General features: G+C 42.5%; 1 protein-coding gene across 1 annotated transcript in view; it reads left to right on the forward strand.

Moving 5' to 3' along the window:
- Window positions 1-23089, forward strand: part of LOC115768912 (homeobox protein aristaless) — a 56226-nt gene that overhangs the window by 8164 nt on the left and 24973 nt on the right. Inside the window, exons 3-4 of the mRNA XM_030713641.1 lie at window positions 3985-4032; window positions 15396-15616. Coding sequence (XP_030569501.1) covers window positions 3985-4032; window positions 15396-15616 — 269 coding nt within the window. The remainder of the gene's footprint in view (window positions 1-3984; window positions 4033-15395; window positions 15617-23089) is intronic.

Consider the following 23089-nt stretch of genomic DNA (forward strand, 5'->3'; position numbering starts at 1 on the left):
ATCGAATGAATAACTTTTGGTTTTTTTTTCTTCAGTATTTGATTTTATTATACACTATAAGAGAGGGTATTATAATTCTGTCACTGAAAGTGTAACAAATAGAAGAAGACGTCTGCAATAACATAAATTATTATATACTTATTATAGAGGGATGATCGTTTGAAAGATAATATGTAACTGGTTTGATTGGATTCCTTTTCTTCCATAACTTGCCGCTTGCAATTCTCAACTGGTGAAAGCATACCGTTTCCATCCCAGATGCGATAGCAAAGTCTGCTAAGAATATAATTGGAAGGTTTTTGAAATAACTTTCTTATATATAAAATAACCCCATCATTGGCCTCGAGCTTGATATACTCAGAAAGACCGTATCGAATCGATATACTATATAATTTGTCTTCTCCGTCTATAAGGGTATTTGATATTCGTAGTTTCTCGAAAAGCCCCTTTTTATGGTTTATTTATTCGTTTGTTTTAATTTATTTTATTTTGTTATTTTTTCGGCTATTTTTAGCTGCTTTCACTGCTCGCCGTCGATGACTGCTAATTATGCAGCGCATATTCATTCAGATTCATAGATTCATATATTCATGTGGGTATTCATCAACAAAATAACTATTTGAAGTGTGGCCACTCAGCGATTTGAGCACATTGAGCAAACAGTTGCAGACCTGTTCGATTTGTTGGGTTACAGCAAATGTGAATGAGTGTGAGTGTATTTATTTGATTCAACATTCGCTCGCAAGTGTTCAGTTATATTTCATTCAGTTTTTTTTTAAACTTTATTATTGCTAAGGTAATTGCAGATAATTGTGTGCAAAAAGTTTTATTCACTTGCGATTTTATTCAAGTGTGAATACACTCAAATGGCACACTTACTTAGGAAATTTGATTTGAATATAGTTATACTTATTCACTGTCAAAATGCAGATAATCAAATATTTATGAATGCATTCACATATTCATTGCATTTTCAAAACGGTTTTTCGACGAAATTCCAACATTTTGGAGACATGCGAAAATAGATGCCAAACAAGGTCAAATGAATGTATTCACATTATATTTGTTGCATAATACTAGTTATTCATGACGCTGATAGCAGTGTATAACAGTTCAAATGATTCAAACACGAACATGCTGAAGAATATTCATTCATAAGTATGGCAAACAACACCAAAATGAGTGTATTCACAGTATATTATCGCATTAAGATGAAGTTTTGCGCTCGAATATTATTCATGTCGCTGATAGCAATGACTTAAATGAATGTATTCTAAGTAAATATTCATAACTATTCAAATGATTCAAACAGAAATTTCGACCTGATGAGCGATATTCATTCATTGATGCTTATGAGTGTACTCAGAATATATTCATTGCATTTTAAACTAGCTTAGCGCTTGATAGATGCCTAGAAGTCGTTCATGTTACTGATAGAAAGTGAGTTAAATGAATGTATTTACTAAAAAAGCGCAACTATTTAAACTATTCAAAGACGAATTTCGGCAAGATGAGAAATATTCAATAGTATCGATGGCAAGCAAGACCGGAAATTAGTGTATTCACATTATATTCATTGCAATAAGAAGCTGAGTGTGATTAAAATGAATGCATTCACAAAAAATGCGCAACTATTCAAATGATTCGAACAAAACGCAAACATGGGCAATAGTCATGACTCAGTGCGATTGCTGACTGCTTGATGGGATGAATGCATTCAAGTGCGAGTACTCGAAACTTGTACCTACTGTCAGCTGCCATTCACTTGTGCCGCCGCACACACACACACACAACACACACACACGCATCATTTGTTGTTGTTTGTGGCTACTTTGCATGACCCGCGGTCATTGGCGCTCTACTGAGAGCTCACGACGCGACGTCTGTTGTTGCCACGCTTTGTGTGGTCGCGATTAGAAATGTTTGTATGTGTGTGTGTGTGTGTTGCAAGTTTAGCTATAAAGTTCGCCAAAGCTTCAGTTTGCAGGGGGTGTGGCAACCAAGGGGCGTGCAGTGCGGCAAACAGCGACGGTTCGCTGCGGTTCGTGTCGACCCATATCAGCTTTTGTTTAGCCTTAATCAGTTTATAAATACTTCGTCACTTGCATTTCTATAGAGCTGTACGTTTCCCCATTTACAGATTCAGCTGTTGTTGTATTCACACTCGCACTCACACACACACACACACACACACACTCACTCGCACTCACTCAGAAGTACTCACAATTCCTTATAGAAATTTCGCGCAATATCGAATTTCACGATTTCGATATTCTTGGTAAATCAGCAGCGGCTGTTGATTGCCGTTGACATGCCACAGCAGAACACGTAGTCCATGGGCCAGCCAGGAGGGGTTACCACAGGGTGGCAGGCGGGCCTAGGGGCTAGGGGGCTTAGGGGCCTGATAACAAGCCGAAAGCTAATAAATGTAGTTTCCAGTTTGATATGTGCGCATTGTTGACGTCCTCCGTTCGCTCTCATCGCACGCCGTGAGCAGGGGCGTCTGCAGGGAGACGGGTAGGAAGGGGGGGGGGGGGGGGGGGGCTACACACACACATGCGTGTCGTACGAGTTGAACTCTTATTGGGCTCGTAGCATTTTGCGCATTGCGTCAGCAAGAGCCAACAGTTGAGGCCCCTACCACTCCCCCCCCCCCTCACTCCCTCCCTTTATTTAATCCACCCCCCCTTTAAGAGCGCACCAACGCAGCCTCTGCCGCCTGTCCGATTGTGCGCGTCGCAACCCCTTTAAAGCGAGGCATTTCGAACGCCTTAAAACAATGAAACATCGAGCAGAAATTAGCGGGGTTGTCTGTCAAATTTGATTTTGCTTTGATATGTCACTCCGAGGAACCGACCCGACGACCCGCCAGCCCGTCGACCCTCCAACTCGGACAGCACGACGTTCCGAGCAAAGCTGAGCCACTCGATGATTTGCATTTGCGACGCTTGCTCCGGCTGCAGCATGCAGAGGCTGTGGCTGGGGCAGTCTGTCAGTCTGGGCAAGAAGATGCGCGGTCAGGGCCAGGTCGTATTGCTAGAGAGCTTTTGTAAGGCTAATAAATGCCGCAACTAATGAGCAAACATTTGAAAACACTGTGTGTGTGTGTGTGTGTGTGTAGCACAGTGAAGCTTCAATTGCATGTACTAGCGAGAGAATATTTGTCAAGAAAAACATACATAAATAATGTAAATCCCATATAAGTAATATATATATATATATATATATCGATAGCTATTCCCCTCTTCTCGTCATTATTTCAATATCAATAATTCTAAAAGTATATCGAACTAAAAAAAACTCAATTACAAATATCGATGACATATATCTTGTCATAGTTCGAAAACCAATGACACTTTAGGCAAATCGATAACAAAAAGATAACAAGAAAGATCGATAGCAGCTATTGAAACAGTTATCAATCACTTTACTACTTTTGCTACTTGTCATACATTTATCGATAACATTAATCAATAGCTTTCGATAACAGCTACCAATAACCATCGGCAATTTTTACGTCTGCTGCCTCCTTTCATTATGTTAATAACATTCGCACCTCAAGTATACCAATCACAAAAACTAGCAAAAAGTATCGATAGTCGCCATTGCCTTAACAAATAACTTTGATTACGTATATCGATAACAACAATCGATAACAATCGATAGCAGCTATTGATAACCATCGATTTGCCTTTACCGCTTCTTGTCATAATTTATAGGTAAAAGATCATAGAACACGATATTTTAGATAAGATTGACATCGTTTGTCACTGTCCATGATTTCAATGCCAATATGACCATATAAACATATATCGGTTACAGTTAGCAGTTATTGATAGCCCTACAAGTATATCGATAGCAAAAATATCGATAACAGCTATTGATAATCATCGCATACCTTTACTTCTTTTGCCTTCTGCCACAACAATTCCAACAATCACGTATTTTTCTAACCTCGTTTTCTGCTGTTCTTCTTTTTTGCAGGATTTCCGCAACTGAAGAGCTTCAGCGGCACCGGAACATGTTTACCTGGTAAGCGCGTGTATTCCCAAATACCCTTTCAAAAATAAAAGGCATCGCCTAAAGGTAGGCAATGAGCTGGATCGGATGCAGTCCTTGCAAGCTTTGCCAGGCTGTCCTTTGCGCTTTGACCAACAGAGGGCAGCACTCTCCCACTCTCCCACTCTCTCTCTCTCTCTCTCTATCTCTCGCTCTCTTCGTCTCTCAGGCTGCACGCTAATTAATGGGCATTCCAGAGCTTCATTTCGAATTGGTTGCTCGCTGGACGGGTTTGCTCAACTCATAAATTCTCCAAATTGCTAATAAAATAAACAATTTAGCTTAAAACAAGCGAGCAAAAAACATAAAAGAAACACATGTGTGCGTGTGTGTGAGTGTGTGTGTGAGTGCGAGGCAAAAGTCAACTAATGAAATTTTCATTTCCATTTTGTTGCATTCGCAACGGGCAATAAATATTTTCAACATACGCTTTTATACGCAATTTGCACGCACATACATCTCACACATCCTCAACCCGAGGACATGTGCCTGTCACTGTGTGTGTGTGTGTGTGTGTGCGTGTGTGTGCGTGTGTGTGCTTTAACCCTTTTGCCACACACATGCCCGAAAAATAAAAAACAAAAGCGAAGTAAGTGCGAGGCGCACATAAACTTGTCCAATAAGAACCATACCAAACTCCAATTGGAACGCTTGCGCTTGTGCTAGTTGCGGGGCGTGTGGGCAGCGTTTGTCGGCAAGGGGTAGGGCGGGGATAGTGCAGAGAGCATAAATTGAATTGTTTGCCCTAACAGCCGTAACAGCAAAAAGTTCATATATTTAAATAAAAGGAACTAATTCAATTTGAAAGAACTGCGAACATAAAAAAGAAAATCGCGTAAGGAAGGATATCTTCGGCACGCCCAAGAAATAATTGCCTGAAAAATATCGCGAGTATTAGACTAATTTGTCACAAAGAAACTTATTTCTCTCTGGTAGTAAGATCTTGGTAAGATTTGGCTCAGGTACAGGCAGCATAGTCTGGCTAGTAAATGCCGAGTTTGGTCAAGATAACTGGATAAGCAAAAAAGTTTTCCATGCAAGAACCTACTTCTCGACCGATCGTTCCTCTGGCAGTTATATGACATAGTTTTCCGATCCGACATATGCAAAGTTGCAAGGCGAAAGCTTAAAAACTGAGGGACCAGTTCGCATTGAACATATGATCAGACATCGGCCTGGCTATATCAACTCGGCTGTCGATGCCGATCTAGACTATATATATCTTAAGGGGTCGTAATGAGTGCAATGTTATTTGTAGGAATACCCAAGTAAACAATCGATATTATGATAAGTCTATCGATAGGCAAGAGAGGAAGTAGGATCTCTCGAGATATCGATATCGATAATAAGCTAGTTTGTGAAATTAAAAGCTGACAAAGAGATTGTAAAGTAATGAACCCGTGGAGAAATGAAACAATGAAAAAATTAGATTACAGATGCCTTTTCCTTAGTTCGGTTTCAGTTTTGGTTATCCTTTATCAAAATCCAATTCGCTTTAAAATATTTAACTTGGAACAGTTCCGTGGCGGAGCTAGAACCAAATGGGCTGAACTAGTTGAGCCTGATGCCAGTTCAACTGGTTGCTGTTGTTGTTGCTGCTGCAGCTGCTGCTGCTGTTGTCGGAGCCTAGTTAATTGCCTTTTCGTTGAGCTCGCACTTGGCTCTAATCTCTAATCTCTGTATAGCACGAACTTGGCCACTTGGCAGCACATTCTTGGCTATTCTGTTTTTATGAAGGCCTCAAGTGCGCTGCTTAAGTATTTTAGTAGCAGCCACTCGACGCCTGCATTCTTCACTTGCAACAACAGCAACAGCAACAATAAAGAAAAGAAGCCACTTTTGAGCCATTTGCGATAGCAAGACGAGCTCCACACAAAGGCGTCAAGTGGGGCAATTTCCCTCTACTCGACTCGACTCGACTCGAGTCGTGTCGCGCAATCCGCCAACCCGTGCCCACACAGGCTGGCCAAGGCTCCAGTCCATTCCCTTCCATTCCATTCCATTCCATTCCGTTTTGTACCGCCTTGCCCCTCTTCCCACGCCCCTGTCTTGCCTTGTCTTGTCTGCCTGATGATGCACTTGTCCCGGCTAAGATTTTAATTGGCATTTTTTTCCTTTTCTTTTCTGCTTCGGCTTTGGCTGTGCTGCTGCCAGGACTTAACCCTTGCCTGCACCTCCCCAGGCCCCGTTCCGCTCGCTGGCCGCCACGCCCAACCCGCCCGCCCCTTCACTCGCCATTGCCATGGAGCGTGTCTAAGTTTTATTTGCTGGCCATGGCGAATGCATCTGCAGACCTGGCGCCCCACGGCTGCTGCGCTTAATTGAAACAAACACACACGCACACACACGCAAGCACACACAGGCACACACATGTCGCCACAAACACACACACACACAAAACACACACAGCACATGTGGAACCAATCGCACTTCGCATCGCACCAGTTGAGTGAATCCTTGAATTGTTTTTGAGCGTCAGCGTGTTGTGTGTTGGATCAGAGAAGGGGTGTGTGTTGGAGGGGGGGGGAGTGTAGAGCTGTGACGATTTTTATTTATTTATTTTGATCGTTGTCCACCTGTAGAACCAATCAACATGCTGTGAGCTTCTTTCTTAATAACAATAAATACATATATATACATATATGAATACTCTCTTGTGCGGACGGGTGTCCGCTTAATAGGGAGGAAGCAATGGCAATGGCGCGATTTGTAATAATTTGAGTGAAATATCCGAGAAATGAACAAATGCGTGAAGAATACTCAGAATATCTATTCATAATCAACTGAGTACAAAGAGTATTCATGCACTTCTATTGAAACGAGTACGAGTATATATTTACATATGCTTCAAATCGAAATATATATATTCAAAATTGCACTAAATTGGATTTGGGAAATGAAATGGAGCCATAAACTAAACCATCAGAAATAATTTGTATTATTTACTTTAGAGTTTTTTTCTTCGAAAAATTCATTAGAGAAAGATTGAAATATTATACATAAATTATATATATAAGTACATATAATTTCACACAGAACTTAGTTTCTCGTCAATTTGTAATTTACGGCTTTTGGTTGCGGGCTCAATTACAAATCGGCATTGGAATTTGTAAGATTTTCTCTATTTTTATGTGTCAGGCAATGAATTTTGTCAAATATTTGTTTAATTAAATAAATTTTTTTTTTTATATATTGCAATATTAACTTTCAGTTGAGCTGTTTTTTGTGGCGTACGGTTCACTATTAAGACCCATCTGGTCTCTCGCGAGCGTGAAGCTCTTAATTTGCTGATTTCTCTTTGTGCGGCATTCGTAAACGTTTCACTTTATTTGCAGCTTGCACACAAATCATTTGGCTGAGAATTGAATGAGGTTTTTTTTTTTTTTTTGATTAAATTGAGCAACTGAAGAGGCTGATAAATCAATTGCCTCTGTCGTGTTTAATTAATGCTCGTAGCTTTATTTAATCGTTGTCTAACACAATCCTCAACCCCCCCCCCCCCACGACTATCCCCCCGCTGTTCAATCTGTCGTTGCCGACTGTGGCTTGCGTTCTATGTCCGGATGTTCAGATGTTTCATTGCTCGGTTGTGCTTGCCGCATCCGTGTTATTTCCTGCACTCGTTACCGTTGCAAGATTTCACTGAACCAAAAACTGAGCGCACATGACACCACATTGCACCACACAGACACACACACTCGCCACAGTTGGTAAAAAGTGAAAGAGCAAAAAGTTTAGTGCAAAAATTGTGCTCTTCTCCTGTGTAAAACGCTTTGCACTTAAAGTTCGCTGGGTTCGCTGAGTCGTTGAAGCGGAAAGGTGGCTTAAAACAATTGCTAGTTGCGAGCCGACAAGCTCCGTGGCCGGAGCCCAGCCCAGCCCAGCCCAGCCCAACACAAAGCTACGGCTAAAACGCTTCAGCCGAGGGGCATGCTCCAGAGTACGCGGCACCAGCTCTGGCAAAGGGTTCAACCCGCAAGGTGCTGGGTGGACAGGGGAGGGGAGGGGCAACACAACAATGGCCGACGACGACAACGACCACGACGACGACGTGGTAAAGAAGACAAAGTCACACGGCAAGCAAGGAATCTAATTAACAATTTTCCATTGAGTGCGCAAATTACGACGAACACCCAAGCTGCAGCAGCACGCGCGGGTGGGAGTGGGGCGTGGAGAGGGGAGGGGTGGGGGGGGGGGGGGGTATGGTGCAAGGGGCAGTCAAGGTGTGCGACAGCTGAAGGAGCCTGCCAGCAATTAGGCAGCAGACGCCCAGAATGACGTCAGGCAAAGGCAAATTTAATACATATAAAATGTCTTTCTTTGTCTCTTACCTTTTTTTTTTGTGTGTGTGTGTGTGTGGGGGGGGGGGGGGGGCAGCATTTGGGCACTTCAAAGTTCCGAGTAGAAAGTAGAGATGAACAGCGAATCTCTGTGGAGAAACTTTCAGAGTGAATCGTTCTGAATGCTTTATTTAATTCATTTAGTGAGCTTTGCTCGGGCTAATCAGGGTGTGGCTGTACTTTTTGCCCAATACTCTTAGCATGATTACTTAATATTAACTATTCTTATGATAACAAAAAAAAGTTTGAACCCTGACGAGACTTTAGGCGTGGCTGGCGAGGGTTTGGGAAGCGGCCTTTGACGATCACACGTGAGATTGAAAGTAACAAAATTTTAAGAAAAATTCCATTTAATTTCTTTTTTTAAATATAATTATTATTATTATGTTTAATTATTATTATTATTATATTTATTATTATTTTTATTTTTTTAAATTTTTATTATATTTATTCCTATTATTATTATTATATGAATAACTATTATTTGAGATATATTTTCTTGCTGCTCGCTTGAACAGGCGAGCTCACGTTTGCTGGTTCGACGCTCAGACACTCAAGGGCACGTTGGCTCATGACGTCACACACACACACACACACTTTTGCACCTATTCTCTCTCTATTTTTCTATACTTGTCTTTGTCAATCTCGCTATCTTTCTCTCTCTCTCTCTCTCTCTCTCTCTCTCTCTCTCTCTCTCTCTCTCTCTCCCCTCTCTCTCCCCTCCCTCTCTCTCCTCTCTCTCTTTAAAGTTGAATGGCATTCATTTCTTATATGCATCTTTTCCCATTGCTCTTTCACCTTGCTTCTATCATCTCTTGACCTATCTTGCTGAATTTTTAACTTCATTCTTTCTTACAATTCTTACCCATCGCAGCTTTGGGGCCAACCGAGCTAATGCCTAGCTGATTCTTCAGCTATACCAACTGGCATTTTAGCCACTTTCTAGTACTTTCTTTGCTCCTCTTACCACTTAACTTGACAATCTAGCTGTTTTCCAATCAAGCTCTACCAAACTTAAGCCTCTTTGATTCTAAAATATAATGTTTCTGTCTGTTCGACTGGAGAATCTCCATTAATCCCATCGAATTTCAGCCTTTTTGGGGTGCAAAATGTAGCGTGTTTCTGCTTTAGACTAAACCACGAGGCACAGCTTTAAATTCCCATTTAAATTACTTTATAATACAGGTATAACATTCAGCTCCTTCTTTGCCGCCTCTCTCCCACTCTCTCCCACGCTCTCCCACTCTTTTTGCCTGTCTCGCTGTCGCCCTGCTTTTATTTTAGATTATTTTTGTTTTTTGATTTCTCAAGCAAATAATTCAATTTATTTTCTAATTAGTGCAAGAAAAAAACAAAGTAAAAGAAAACTGGCAAAAAGTCAACAAATGCAAATGGCACAAGCTGAGCGAGCGAGATGGCAATAGCACACGCACACGCACACGCACACGCACACACTTGCAGAGAAACGCAGCCACTTTGACGCTAATGCAAATTGCAAATATTCCCCGCAACCCGCCCCACACCAACCCAACCCAACCCAACCTAACCGAATATGTCTGCGCTGCAGCTGTCGCTGTCGTCGCTGTCGTCGCTGCTGCTGCCAGCGGCGCAGCCAACAACTCAGCCACTTTATTAGCGTATTTTGCCATGCAACTGTTTATGCGGCACACACACACACACGCACACACACACACGCATACAGAGGGCGTCGACTCACACATGAGCCACGAATTAGTCATTTTGTTGGTTACTTGATGCATGTCTCCTCCCAGCCCCAGACGCAGCTCCAACCCAAGCCCGCCCCCTCGCTGCCCAGCCACCCGCACACAGCATCAGGCACTGACAATAAACACACACTCGCTCACACACACACACACACACGGATACAGAGCGAGAGCGACTGCGGCTAGCTGCTTTGCACAAAAATGGCGTCCCGAGCAGGGAACGAGCATTCAACGTTGGGCGACATTTTTTATGCGCTTTTGAGCAAATTAGATTTCCTAATTAAATTTTCTAGTGAAATGCGCATAAATTTCATAAAATTCACTTCATGCCGTTGGGCGTGGCAAGCGCTCACACGCCGCCTTCTACCTCCCTCCCTCCCTCTCTCTCCCTCTCTCTCTCTCTCTCTGTCTCTCTCTGTCTCTGTCTCTGTCTCTCTGCCTGTGTGTGTGCTGTCGCCTTTCATTTGCTGCGACATTTTTCGCTCTGGTATTTTCGTGTCGTCGTCTGCTTAAAGTAATTAACTAAGAAAATTTTAATTGCTAATATGTTGTGATGCATGTGCGTGTGTGTGTGTGTGTGTGTGTGTGTATGAGTCTGTGTGTGTCTGTGTGTGTGTGTGCTAGTCTGCATGCTGGCATGTGCGGCTGCTGTGCCTGTACATGTGTGTGTGTGTGTGTGTTTGGCATTGGGCGCCCTCGACTCGTATGTTGGCAAAACTTTCAATAATAAAGCTGTGTGTGCTGTGTGTGCTGTGTGTGTGAGTGTGTGTGTGTGTGTGTCTGGGTGCGATGTGTGCTGTGTGTGCATGTTTCTGTGTGTGCGTGAGCTCATTAAAAGTGCGCTGGCACAAGTGTAAACATACGAGAACAAAATTAATGTTGCCTACTTTTGTGCGCGCGGAAATAACTAATTTCGCACATTTGCTCATCATCCTAATTGCATAATTAGATTTTGTGCACAGTGTTGATTAGCGTCCGCTCACATCTAACCCACACACATATATATATATATATATATTTCCTACAGAGTTGCAAACAAATCGAATTTCAATAATTCCAAATTCCAATTAATAGAAAACATGCAATGCCCAAAATGAACTAACAACTGATTTATGCTATGCCGCAAAACAAATTAGTTAATACCTGAAATTAGTTAATCAATGCTGCAGCAAACTGAAATGTTATCAATGCTATGAAATTTTAATATGCTTCGAATTGAGTCAAATAGAAAATTTAATGAATACACAAATTTGATTAAGTTCTTGTAGCTGATGCAATTATTTTATTTTGATCACGGCATTATTGATATATATAAAACTGTTTGTCCTGATCGATTGACGAACTGACCAACTGACTAACTGACTGAATGATTGACTGACTGACTGATTGACTGGTGTACAATGTACAGCACAAATGTGATGGAGGTGCACGCTAAGACGACATTTTTGGCAATTCCACGCGCAAGTGTGGAAAAGTCGCGAAAAACAGTTTCATGAAACTCTATTGTTTACCATACGATATACCGTAAAATCTTTTCTCAAATTAATTTGAGGAGTGTTTCACGCTTTTTGGTAAATCCATTCTTCCTTGGTGGAAAGATTTGTTGCATGAATTTTCGTGAAATGAATTTCATTTCTATGAATCTTTATGAAAAATGATGTGAATCGTGTTTAACACCTTTCGCAGATTTTAAGCTTCCTCGGTAGAAAATAACTATACTTCTACTTTTATACTCATACTTATTTGCAAAGGCCTAAATTAGAGCTTAATGAAAACGTGTTTCATTGATTTGGTTAATTCCACCTACAATTGCGGAATATTGGCGGAAAATGTGCAACTTTTTTGTCTACCAGCGAATTGGCTTCAAACTTATTTTCAAAGATCTTTGTGAGCAATTTGTGATGAGTTTTTCGCAAAGTTTTTCGCGCTTGAATGGAAACTGCGAGTCAGAACGAAAGTTTGTTTTGCGGCTTCAAAATTCGCACAAGAACACAAACTTGCCACGCCCCAGCCCAGGAGATACCTGGTAGTATATATGCGTAGATATTCTTGATCAATGTCAACAGCCAAGTCGAATTAACAGCCAATTAATCGCTTAGTCTTAGAGCTAGGCTCGACTCTCTGTCAGAATCGATCGAATCACTCGACTATATCGTATAGCTGTCATGGTAAAGATCGATCAAAAACAAATTTCATCTATGAAAAACTTACTTAGCTATGCAATATATTTTTATACCCTGAACCCATTAAAAATGGGTATATTTGTGCAAAATCCAAATGTATGTAACAGGCAGAAGAAAGCATCTCCGACCCCATAAAGTATATATATTCTTGATCAGCACCAATAGCCGAGTCGATCTAGCCATGTCCGTCTGTCTGTCTGTCCGTCCGTCCGTCTGTCCGTCTGACCGTCTGTCAGAACCTATGAGCTAGAGACTGAAATTTTAGATGTAGGTGCTCCTAGTGTCTGCGCAGATCGAGTTTGTTTCCGATAATCGATAACATACTCCGTTTCCAAGCAATCGATAAAAATCGATATCGCTATCCTGTTTTTTGGGCAATTTTGGTAAATAATAAGAGCTAGAGTCACCAAACTTGACATATAGCTTCTAAAATAGAATATATATATATGCATTTGATGTTGGAAGAAGAGGGTTGAGGGTATCCCCTAGTCGGAAGCTCCCGACTAGAACCTCTTACTTGTTCCTTTTGAATTTCTACTCTAGATATTTAAGAGCTTCATAATTGTGCGCACATAACTGCAAGACCTTAAGCCATTTATACAAATTTCGCAGCTAGCCTTGTTTTATGTTTTAAATGGAAAATTTATGCCTCGAGCTGGACTCTAATCGGGTGGGGGGCATAAGGCTATTTGATATTTATCAATTATTACGCTCTACATGCAATTTCACAGGAATTGATTGCAAATTGTAATTCGAATTGAATGCCTGGGCACATAAATTGAACGTATTTAATACGCGCACACACACACACACACGCACACACAGTCACTATTAATGCTGATATTTTACTTGCGTATTTGGGGAAATTGCCTTTGCCGCATTTCGGTTTTGTAATTCAAAACGAAGCAAATCGCATTCATTACAGCGATTTTCACTTCAGTTCGCTGCATTCACAAGATGCGACTCCTTTTTTTTTTTTTTTGTTTTTATTTTTGTTTGCTTCACGCATATTTAGTGGAAAATACGCGTCGACTTGCCCGGGCCTGCCCCTCCATAAGAAAATAAAGCAGCAATATATGAGAAGGATACACGTCAGCGCTTCACTTGAATAACTCGACAGCGACAACAACAACAACAACTTCGACAACAACAACGACAACATAAATATGCTTCTACTTAATTTTTCATATCGAATTTCAATGCGAATTGGTTTTGGGTAAAGAGCGCACATGAGTATGCGGCATGTTTTCAGCATCTTTTTCATGCTCTTGCTATAGTTGTTGTTGTTGTTGTTGTTGTTGTTGTTTTTGTTGTTGTTGTTGTTGTTGTTTTTGTACTTTCCCTTAAAAAACACACTGTGACTGACGCTGACAAGACGCTGCTCTCCCCCCCTTTGTCTTGTCGTGCATGGTTTTCCGGGTGCTTCAATTGCTTCGATTTGCCTATTGAAAGGCATCGCCGATTTGCTGGCTCCTCGAGTCAGCCAAGTGGCGAGTCGGCAGCGCTGATCCTCCCCCTTTGAAACCTGCTCCTCTCAGGCCACCTTCTCGCAGATCATCTCCTCTCAAACCTCATTCTTCTCTCCAGCCTTCTGCTTCCCTCAAACCTCCTCCTCCTCCTCCTCCTCCTCCTCTAAGGCCTGCTCCTCATCTAAGTCCTCCTGCGCAACTCAAACACTTGCCAACTTAAAAAAAAAAAAAAGAAACAATTCATTGCGCGTCTGTCAACGCTCATCATCGGCATTTGCTGGCATCGCCTCAGTCTCGAGGTCCTCCAGACGGCTCACGGCTGCCGCTTTCACTTTCCCCCATTTCGAGCGGTTCATGACGATGTCAAGTGGCGTCTTCCTTGAAGGAAGTGCGAAACTAGATACAATTATTAAATATTTAAAATAACAGACAAACTCCCCTTCCTTCCCTAACCAGCTGATTGCCAGAGAGCAGTCAGTGGAAAGATAAACAAAAGAGATGAAAAATTAAATTCAACATAAAACAGAACCACTTGAAAGTCGCGCTTCAGCGCAGTCCAGAGTTAGGCAGCAGGTTATGCTGCTTGGTGGGGTGAGGAGGGGTTGGGTCTGACAGTGTGTAGGTCATGGGAGCAGCATTGAAAAAACGCTGTGAACTAATTTTGACAAGGAAGTGGCAACAGCGAGAGAGGGAGCGAGAGAGAATTGAATTGAATTGAAGTTGAAGTTGAAGCAGAAGTTGAACTAAAAGTGGGATAAGCACATGAATTAAAAGCGATTAAATGAGTCAAACGTTAGTAAGTATAACCGAAATAAGGCAAGTAACAGATGAGTTGAATGCTAATTGAATTGAAAGCGATATTGAAATGGATTTCAAGTAGCCAAATGTAAAAGTGCAGCCTAGTTCTGATATATTAGTATAAACTGTAAATATATACAGATAATAAAGATAAGTAGAGTGAGAGAGAGAGAGAAAGAAAGAGAGATACTTACACTGCAGGATTTGATTGAATATGAAACTGAGTTGAAGATAAAGTTGAAGTAGAAGTTGAAGTTGCCTTACAGACTAAATTTTAATTAACTGAGTTGAAGATGGATCCGACATTGAATTAGATGTTGAAACAAAATTCAATTCAATGAGTCATACGTAATGTTAATAATGTTGCGAAATACCAAAACGTGGTAGGTAACAAAAGGTTTGAATGTCGAATGAATTGAGAGCGATATTGAAACGGATTTCTAATGGTAAAGTATAAAAGTGTAGCTTGGTTCCATTCTATGAGTACAAAATATAAAGATCTACGCGAGATACAGAGAGAGAAAAGAGAGACAGAGAGAGAGAGAGAGAAGAGAGAGAGAGGGAGAGAGGGAGAGGATAGCAGTGCAAAAGTTAATTGAAACTGAAATTGAATTGAAGCTGAAATTAAACTGAGAATAAATAATAAAAGTGAGATTGAATTGAAACAAAACAAACAACACACTGCAAAGGTTTTTTTTTTCGTTGATTGACGCCTGTAATTCTCAACTAGTTAAGGCGTTGGGCGTGATTCTTGAACTAGACATACCATAAGTATAAACAATAAAATTGAACATCCTTAAAATGTGCTCATAACAATTGCAGGCTCGTTGGCTGTCAAGGACTTTGGCATGGATGGCCTTAACGGTTTTGGTGTTGGTCCCAATGGCAAGAAGAAGAAAAAGAAGCGTCGCCACAGCCGAACAATATTCACCAGCTATCAGCTGGAGAAGCTGGAGGAAGCCTTCAAGGAGGCGCACTATCCCGATGTCTATGCCCGCGAGATGCTCTCACTGAAAACGGAACTGCCCGAGGATCGCATACAGGTGAGTCACGCATTGAATAGACTGTGAAGATATGTGCATGAATGGACTTGAATGACTGGCCCGAAGTGCCGGGTAATTTGATATTATATTCATTGCCCAGCCCCCAGGGAATTGCTTAATGAATTAACGAACTAATTACATCCGTTGTGCAGTTGCGCTTAAAGGTGTTGCCCGTGTTGGCAAAACAAAGCAAAAAGCGATGAGAAACCAGACAAATTTCGCTTGGAGTTGGGCTCCAGCTTGTCGCTGGGCTGGGCTGGCAAGGACTGGCTGAGCTTGTATGTCAGGTATAAGGCAAGGAATTTGCATTTCCTTCTTGTCTCATTGTCTTTGTTTGGATTGTTCTGTGCTGATTTTTCACACCTCCATTGTGCGCTGCTTCAGCCAGACAAACAGACAAACAGACAAACAGACAGACGGATAGACAGACAGACGGACAGACACTTGGCCATTGTGATCAGCCTTGCACTGGTTAATACCCTGTTCGTTCCTAATAAGCAATCAACCTCAGCTGCGGCTCAAGTGCAGCTCCAACAGTTGCCCGACTGAGTCCTTGCCCGCACAGCCACGTCAGCCACGTCCTGCTCGCAGTTTGGGGGCTACACCAACAACAAAAAATCAGCTACGTTTGCGAATTTATAATTAAGCATTTTAATGGCCGTTATTGTTCTAGCTAAATGCCAGCCAGGGCAGTGCAAGCGAGACAGCGCACACCAGAGAGCAAGAGAGCGACAGAGAGGGGGAGATGGTGTGTGAGTGTGTGTGCGTGTGTGTGTGTTTGCTGTGTGTGCGCTTTCATCGAGTAAACTTGAACGCCGCCAAATTGCCACCCTTAAAAAGCTTGCGTATTTCATGCGCTCTCTCGCTCTCGCTCTCGCAATGTGTTTGATTAGCAAAAAAAAGAAATTTATGAAAAAACACACGCAAAAAATTGGTGTAATTATGGCGCGGTTACTTCAGTCCCTCTCCTGCAAATTCTCCCCTCCGTCCATGTACGAAATTTGCCCTTTTTACCCGCATCGAGTGCGCCACTCACAGGAAAGGGAACGGGAACAGCAACGGGAACGGGAACGGGAACAGTCACTGAAACTGGAACGGACTGCGGACTGGTTCGCGGTCTCGTCCCCTCCCTGCCTTCCAGGCAGCCGACTCAAGTGCCCAGGCACTTAGCTTAGGCTCAGGCTGAAGGCTTGACTTCGATTGGCGAAGGGGCGACTGCTTGGTGTACAGGAATTTGTGGTTAATTTATCGATAACGGTGCACAAACTATCGATAGCTTCAGTTGCCGGCACGATATCGAAGTACACTTTGATTAGTTATCGCTCAAATGTTATCGACATAAATTAGTTGTCTTATGTTGACTTCGCAATATAAATTTTTGTCAAACAGCTGATATTACAAATCGATAAATATCGTTCACGGAATGTGTAGCAAGTAGTTAGGTTTCGTTGTGGTTCTTTAAATATCGATAAATATCGCTTGCCAATCGCTGCCCGTTTTTTGCCATCTGTGCTGCCTTTGACTATGAGATCCAAATGTTGATTGTGCGTAGCAATCGTCCATCGCTAATTCACAATAAATTACAGCTCGCCTATCGATTAATTCAAATGCAGCTCTGCTAATTACATTCGCTATTTACTTGCATGCTTTAAGCATTATTAACTTACTAATCGACATCAACAAATCCTTTGCGGCAGCACACTCAGACCACACTTGCTCTCGCTCTCAGTCTCTTTACCGCTCTCTCTCTCTCTCTCTCCTTCTCTTTTTCTCTCTCTCTGTCTCACTCTGTTTGTGGCTTGCTCTTATTCTGACAAGCTGCAAGACTCTAGCTGAAAATTGAATTTCGAGTGTGTAAAATTTTCCAATTATAGACTTTGGAGTAGCACACACACACGCACACACACACGCACACACACACACACACACACACACACACACACACACACACACACACACACACACACACACACACACACACACACACACACACACGTATGAGTGGGCACTTTGACGGAGCTTGGCTTTGGCTTGCTTGGGGGCACATGAAGCACTGCTAAAAGCGAGTCCAATTAGTAGCATTACAACTAACACTTCAATTCTGGCCCAGAGACGAGCCAACGAACGAGCTTCGTTCTTCCCCTCTCCCCCTCTCCCCCTCTCTCTCTCTCTCTCTGACGGTCTTACGCACTTGCTCCTGCTCTCTCACTTACTTGGCAATAACGGCAATCGTCATCAGCAGCAACAACTGAGGCAATGGCGCCAAAGTACGGCCATTTTGTGTGTAACTGTTTTCGGTTGCAGGGTTGCCCAGGAGAGGGAGGGGCCACGGGGGGCGCAGAACTCGCCCCAGCGGGGTTGACTAGTGGCAAGACAGGGTGGGGGGGGGGGGAGGTACGATGCTTGGCGTAAATTTGCATTTAACGTTGTTTGCGGTGCCCGCAAATAGTCAACGACTTTCACTCTGCCAGAGTGTGTGTGTGTGTGTGTGTGTTGCTTACAGCATGTGGGCGTATGCTACACCCACACACCCACACACGCACACACACACACTCAAGCAGCTCAACAGTTAGACAACCACAAAATACTCTAAAGACCAAACGACCGCAGCTGAGCTGAATACGACCCCAAACACACTCGCATACACACGCACACGCGCACGCACACTCACACACAGCAAATAGCCTGCAAATGTCATGCAAAATAACGGCACTATTTGTCTCTCTGTCTGTGTGTGTGTGTGTGTGCGTGTGTGTGTGGATTCTGGCAAAAAAGGCTTTAGAAATCGACTTGATGGCGCCCCAAAAAAACTAACAACAACATCAGCATATAAGCACCACACACACACACGCAGAGTCAGCTTAGCACACACACACACATACATACACACACACAGCGCTGCCTGTCGCATGTGTTGCATATTTCCAGGCACTTAAGCTATTTGCCTGAAATGTGCACAACAACACACAGCACACAACTGACACACACACACACACACACACACACACACACACACACACACACACACACACAGTGAGTTATCATGTGCAAATGCAGCCTAACATGCCCCGCACCGCCCCTCCGCACCGCCCACACTTGCAGTTGAAGCCAAAAAAAGCACTCGGTATTGATTTTAATTGAAAAATTGTTAATTTTCCATGCCAGTAGCAGCAGCAGTCGCAGCAGCAACAGCCACGCCCCTAGCTAACACACACACAAACACACACACAAGCCGCAGCTCTTCAACCTTCTGCCAAGTGAACTTTTTGTGTGCTGCCAATTTTAGAGCTCGGTGTGTGTGTGTGTGTTAGTCTGAGCATGTGTTTATGTGTGTGTGTGTGTGTGTGTATTATTGTTGTTTTTGCTGCTGCTGTTGTGTTCTGTGTATGGGTAATTACACATTTGTGTGTGAATAATTTCCAACCCCGCAGCGCAGACTAAAATTCATGGCAACATATTTGTTCGCCTTGGATTTGGGAATTTTCGTATTTTAAATTTGAATTTGGCTTTGAAATTCGCATTTGCTGCCTCAAGTGGAATGTGTAGCACACTCGGGCATTTCAATAGTTACACACACACACACACACACGCACACTCACACACACACATACACACACACGCACAGTTCGAGCAGCTGTCCTATTGAAGTCTGTAAATTTGCAGGAAATGTTAATTGTTAAGGAAATTTCACAGAGTATACTCTCTTTCCATATGCACCATAAATGTCAGTGGGCCAATATCGAATTCTAATAATTCGATTTGATGATCTTAAGCGAATGCCCGGATACGCGTTCAGTCGGCGACTTCTATGCAAGTCAAGTAAAGTAAAGTTTATATATTTAGCTTGAATTAATATACATTTGAGTGCAGGCATCCTTTAATATATATATTAATATGTAGAAGTATATGGCCAGAGATTTGGCATCTTGGCAATTGGCAGACTGATCTTGAAATTGGCATGGGAGCAAACAATTTGAATACCTGGCTCGAAGCCATTCACAGGCCATCAGCTGTCAGCGGTAGCTGCTCAAAGCCTTAAGCCCCTCACAACTAATTTCTCAAAGAAAAAATGAATAAAAGTAGAGAAAGAGATCTGTGTAGAAGAGGCTGAAGAACAGCCTACAAGTTCTACGAAACTAATTTACTCAAGTGGCGACGCGTCGTGGGGCCAAAACGTTGCAACAGGCCACAATGGCCGCAGCTTGGAGCTTCAATAAAAGATTCAGATTCAGTTGGTTTCTTGAAACTGAAATATGCCATCGTCATTGGAGTTTTCGAGTAGCTGCAGCCCGATTGGCAGCCTCGACAACGCTGGCCATGGGAACCGAATCCGAAACCAAAACCCGAAACCGAAACGAGCCGAATCGGACGGATCGGGCGGATTCGGTGTGTCCAGCAACTGTTTGGGGCATTCGGGCAGACTTGTGGCAGACATGTCGACTCGCCGTTGCTGCCACTTGACGCAATGCCGTCTGCTGCGATCGGACGCCGCCGATCGTGTAGCCCCGGCTCGCTCTCCTGCTCTACCACATTGAGCCTGTCAACGTTGCATTTTCTCAGGCATTTTACTCAACGAATCTAGAATTCTGATGATCATGATCATAATGATGATCGTCGTCGAACTTGTTCAGTTTGGACGCCTGCCTCTGGCTGTGCCTTTGGCCGACTCGAGTACCAATTCGTTTAAAATGGTATCAGTTCTAAGAAAAATATTATTTTTTTATAATTTCTCGAGTGCGTTAATCTGTTGAAGAGTTGCCGGATCGAGTGGTTCGACCCTGGGCCCATGCTGCACTCGTTCGATCTTCGGCATTTGGTTATGTGCATAATCACGACACCCCGGCCGGACCCGGACCCGGACCTCACACCCCAAGTAGAAGTAGTTCTACCCCCCTCCCCGCACCCTGCTTGGTTGGTGTTGACGTGCCCCGCCAAACCAAAATGAAACGTCAATTTCAAGCGTTTTTCCTGGTAATAATTAGTAGCTGAGGTGGGCATTTAAATACTTGGCGGTTGCCATCATCGTTTTCCATTTTTTTTTTATTTATATTTTCATTTTCAGTTTCTTTCTTTTTCCAGCTCTTTTTTTTCCCCCCTTCTTCTTGAATATTCTGCGTATTTTTGTATAAAAATACGCGCACAACAGCCAAATAATGCATATAATTGCATTTTAAGTAGTTGCTGCCGCACGTTGCTGCCCCTCGTATTGTGTTACCTACGCGTTCCCACCTCTGCTCCTCCCTCGTCCCTTCCTCCTCCTGGCCTGGTTGTCAATCCCGGCGTGTTAATAGACCTCGCCCGAAGCTGTAGCTGTGGCAAGCTGTTGCTGTAAGTGGTTTTTAATTTTCTATACTTGAAATTCCCGGAAAAAAATGCAACGGAAATGCGACAGCAAGTGGGTGGCTCGAACTCCAATTGGAATGGCGACGCCAATTGGAAGCTGACACAGTAGATTGGGCATTTTTATATTTCACGTCCGTTTATTCAGCCAAAAATTAAGCATTATTAGCGGAACAATTGTTTATTAAATACAAAATTAACTTTTATTTCAAATTAACTTTAATTCCTTTAATAAATTAGTATTCAGGCCTTCAGCTATGCTCGAAACACTAATTCGTATCATTTTAACTATTTCTGATAATCGTCTGAAATTAATCTCACAATCATTTATTTCCTTCTAAGCCAACGCTTTAGTTTATGTAAAATATATTTTTTTTAATTGAAGCTTTTCAAAATTTTTTTTGTATAAAATGTGTTTCACACTAAATATTGCTTGGCCCGCTTCAAAGTATAATTAACACGCAAATCATCATCGAAATTTATCATGCAATCGAATAGTTTCTTATTTTATAAGCTTGTAGAGCATATTCAAATATTACTGCCTGCTGTGTAACGCATAGATGACAACATCTGAGAACATGCAAAGCTACTGAGTAGGACAAGCTGAATCGATTTGGCTATAACTGTGCCTCTGTCCTTGCATTTGCATGGTAGCACTGCGATATCGATAACAATGCAACAGGGAAATGTGCAAAATTTCGATAAGTACCCAACATAGACAATAGTGAGTTTAGGCTATCAAGCAAAGCTGTTTATCGATAACATGACGTTTCCCAAAATCAGCCTGCTCTAGCGATGGGCAGCTGGCAAGCCATCGATAAGTAGCTATTCGATACAAAGTGCGTTAGTCTATCGATAACATGACGACAAACAAAATCTGCCTTCATAGCGTTTATCGCTCACATAACATACTGTTACGAGAGAGTGTACATGGGAAACCTGTGCCTCTATCCGTCTGTCTGCCTCTTTGTATATCGAAAATGACCAAAGTAGGAGATAGTTCTGGGCTATCCATTTTTTTCCTTTTCTACCCTTTTTCATAATATCGATAAATATCGATTTTGGTACAGATAACTTTGGTTATCTGGTGGCAGGTTAATGGAATATTTGTATAGGTAGCTCAACCCTGGGCCCTGTCTATCTGTCTCTCGCAGTTTCTTACTTGTGCTGATTGTAAATCCAAGTACCCATTCGTATGTTTTTGCTTTTCAATCTCCGAATACAACTTAGCTTTAGCCTAGCCTAATGCCAACAACCCCTAGTGACAAACGGACTTCAATTGGATCAGCTACAAATATTTGCATGTGAAAGTTGCCCTCCTACTCACTCGTTAAGCTATATAATACCCTGTAATAACCAATAACAATAACAACAACAGCAACAACAACAAGAACAACAAACACGAGCAATGGTCTGGGTGTTGTTCTGGTCTGGGAACACATGTAAAAGTCAATGGCAACAATGTGTAGCTCTGCGGTTTGACTAAGCAGCAGGGTTGGGCTTGGGTTCGTTAAGGGTTTGGGTTTTGGGTCTTGGCTGTGGGCTGTGGGCTGTTGCCAAGGGTTGCAATTGCTTGGGCAAGTGTGTAACAAGTAACTGCCAGTTGATGCTGCCTGATGAGGCTGCTAATGCCCACGATGATGTTCCCGCTGATGACGATGATGATGATGATGATGACACGTGTAAGTGCAGCAACATTGTCGCAATTATCCGACTGTTAGCGGCGACAACGACACTGCGTTTGCTTGTGAGGAAGGGGAAAGGGAAAGGGAAATGGAAGGGGAAGGGGCTGTGGCTATAGTGTATGAAGTGTAGCTGGGGAGGATTGGGCTGTCCGGTTGTTTCTTTTTGCCTGCTTGGCTGGTTATTATTAATTTGCTGCGTTTTGTTTGTTGTTTATTTCGAGAGGGTATTTGCCACCCACAGAGCGAAAACGTGACCTTAGCCTCATTTTGTTGTTGGCTCACAGATAATGATTTTTGCGCAGTTAAAAAAAGCAAAAGAACGAAGAACGGCACGCCGAAGCCCTAATACACTGCCTTGATGCAGATTTGGAATGAACTTTTTTTTTTTTAACTGAGTTGATAAAAGGCGAAGTTCTTTTACTTGCCAAGTTGATGCGCCAGTGTAAAA

The sequence above is a fragment of the Drosophila novamexicana genome, unplaced genomic scaffold, assembly GCF_003285875.2.
Source record: "Drosophila novamexicana strain 15010-1031.04,08,12 unplaced genomic scaffold, DnovRS2.1 tig00002081-arrow-arrow-pilon, whole genome shotgun sequence".
In the NCBI taxonomy this organism is placed as follows: Eukaryota; Metazoa; Arthropoda; class Insecta; order Diptera; family Drosophilidae; genus Drosophila; species Drosophila novamexicana.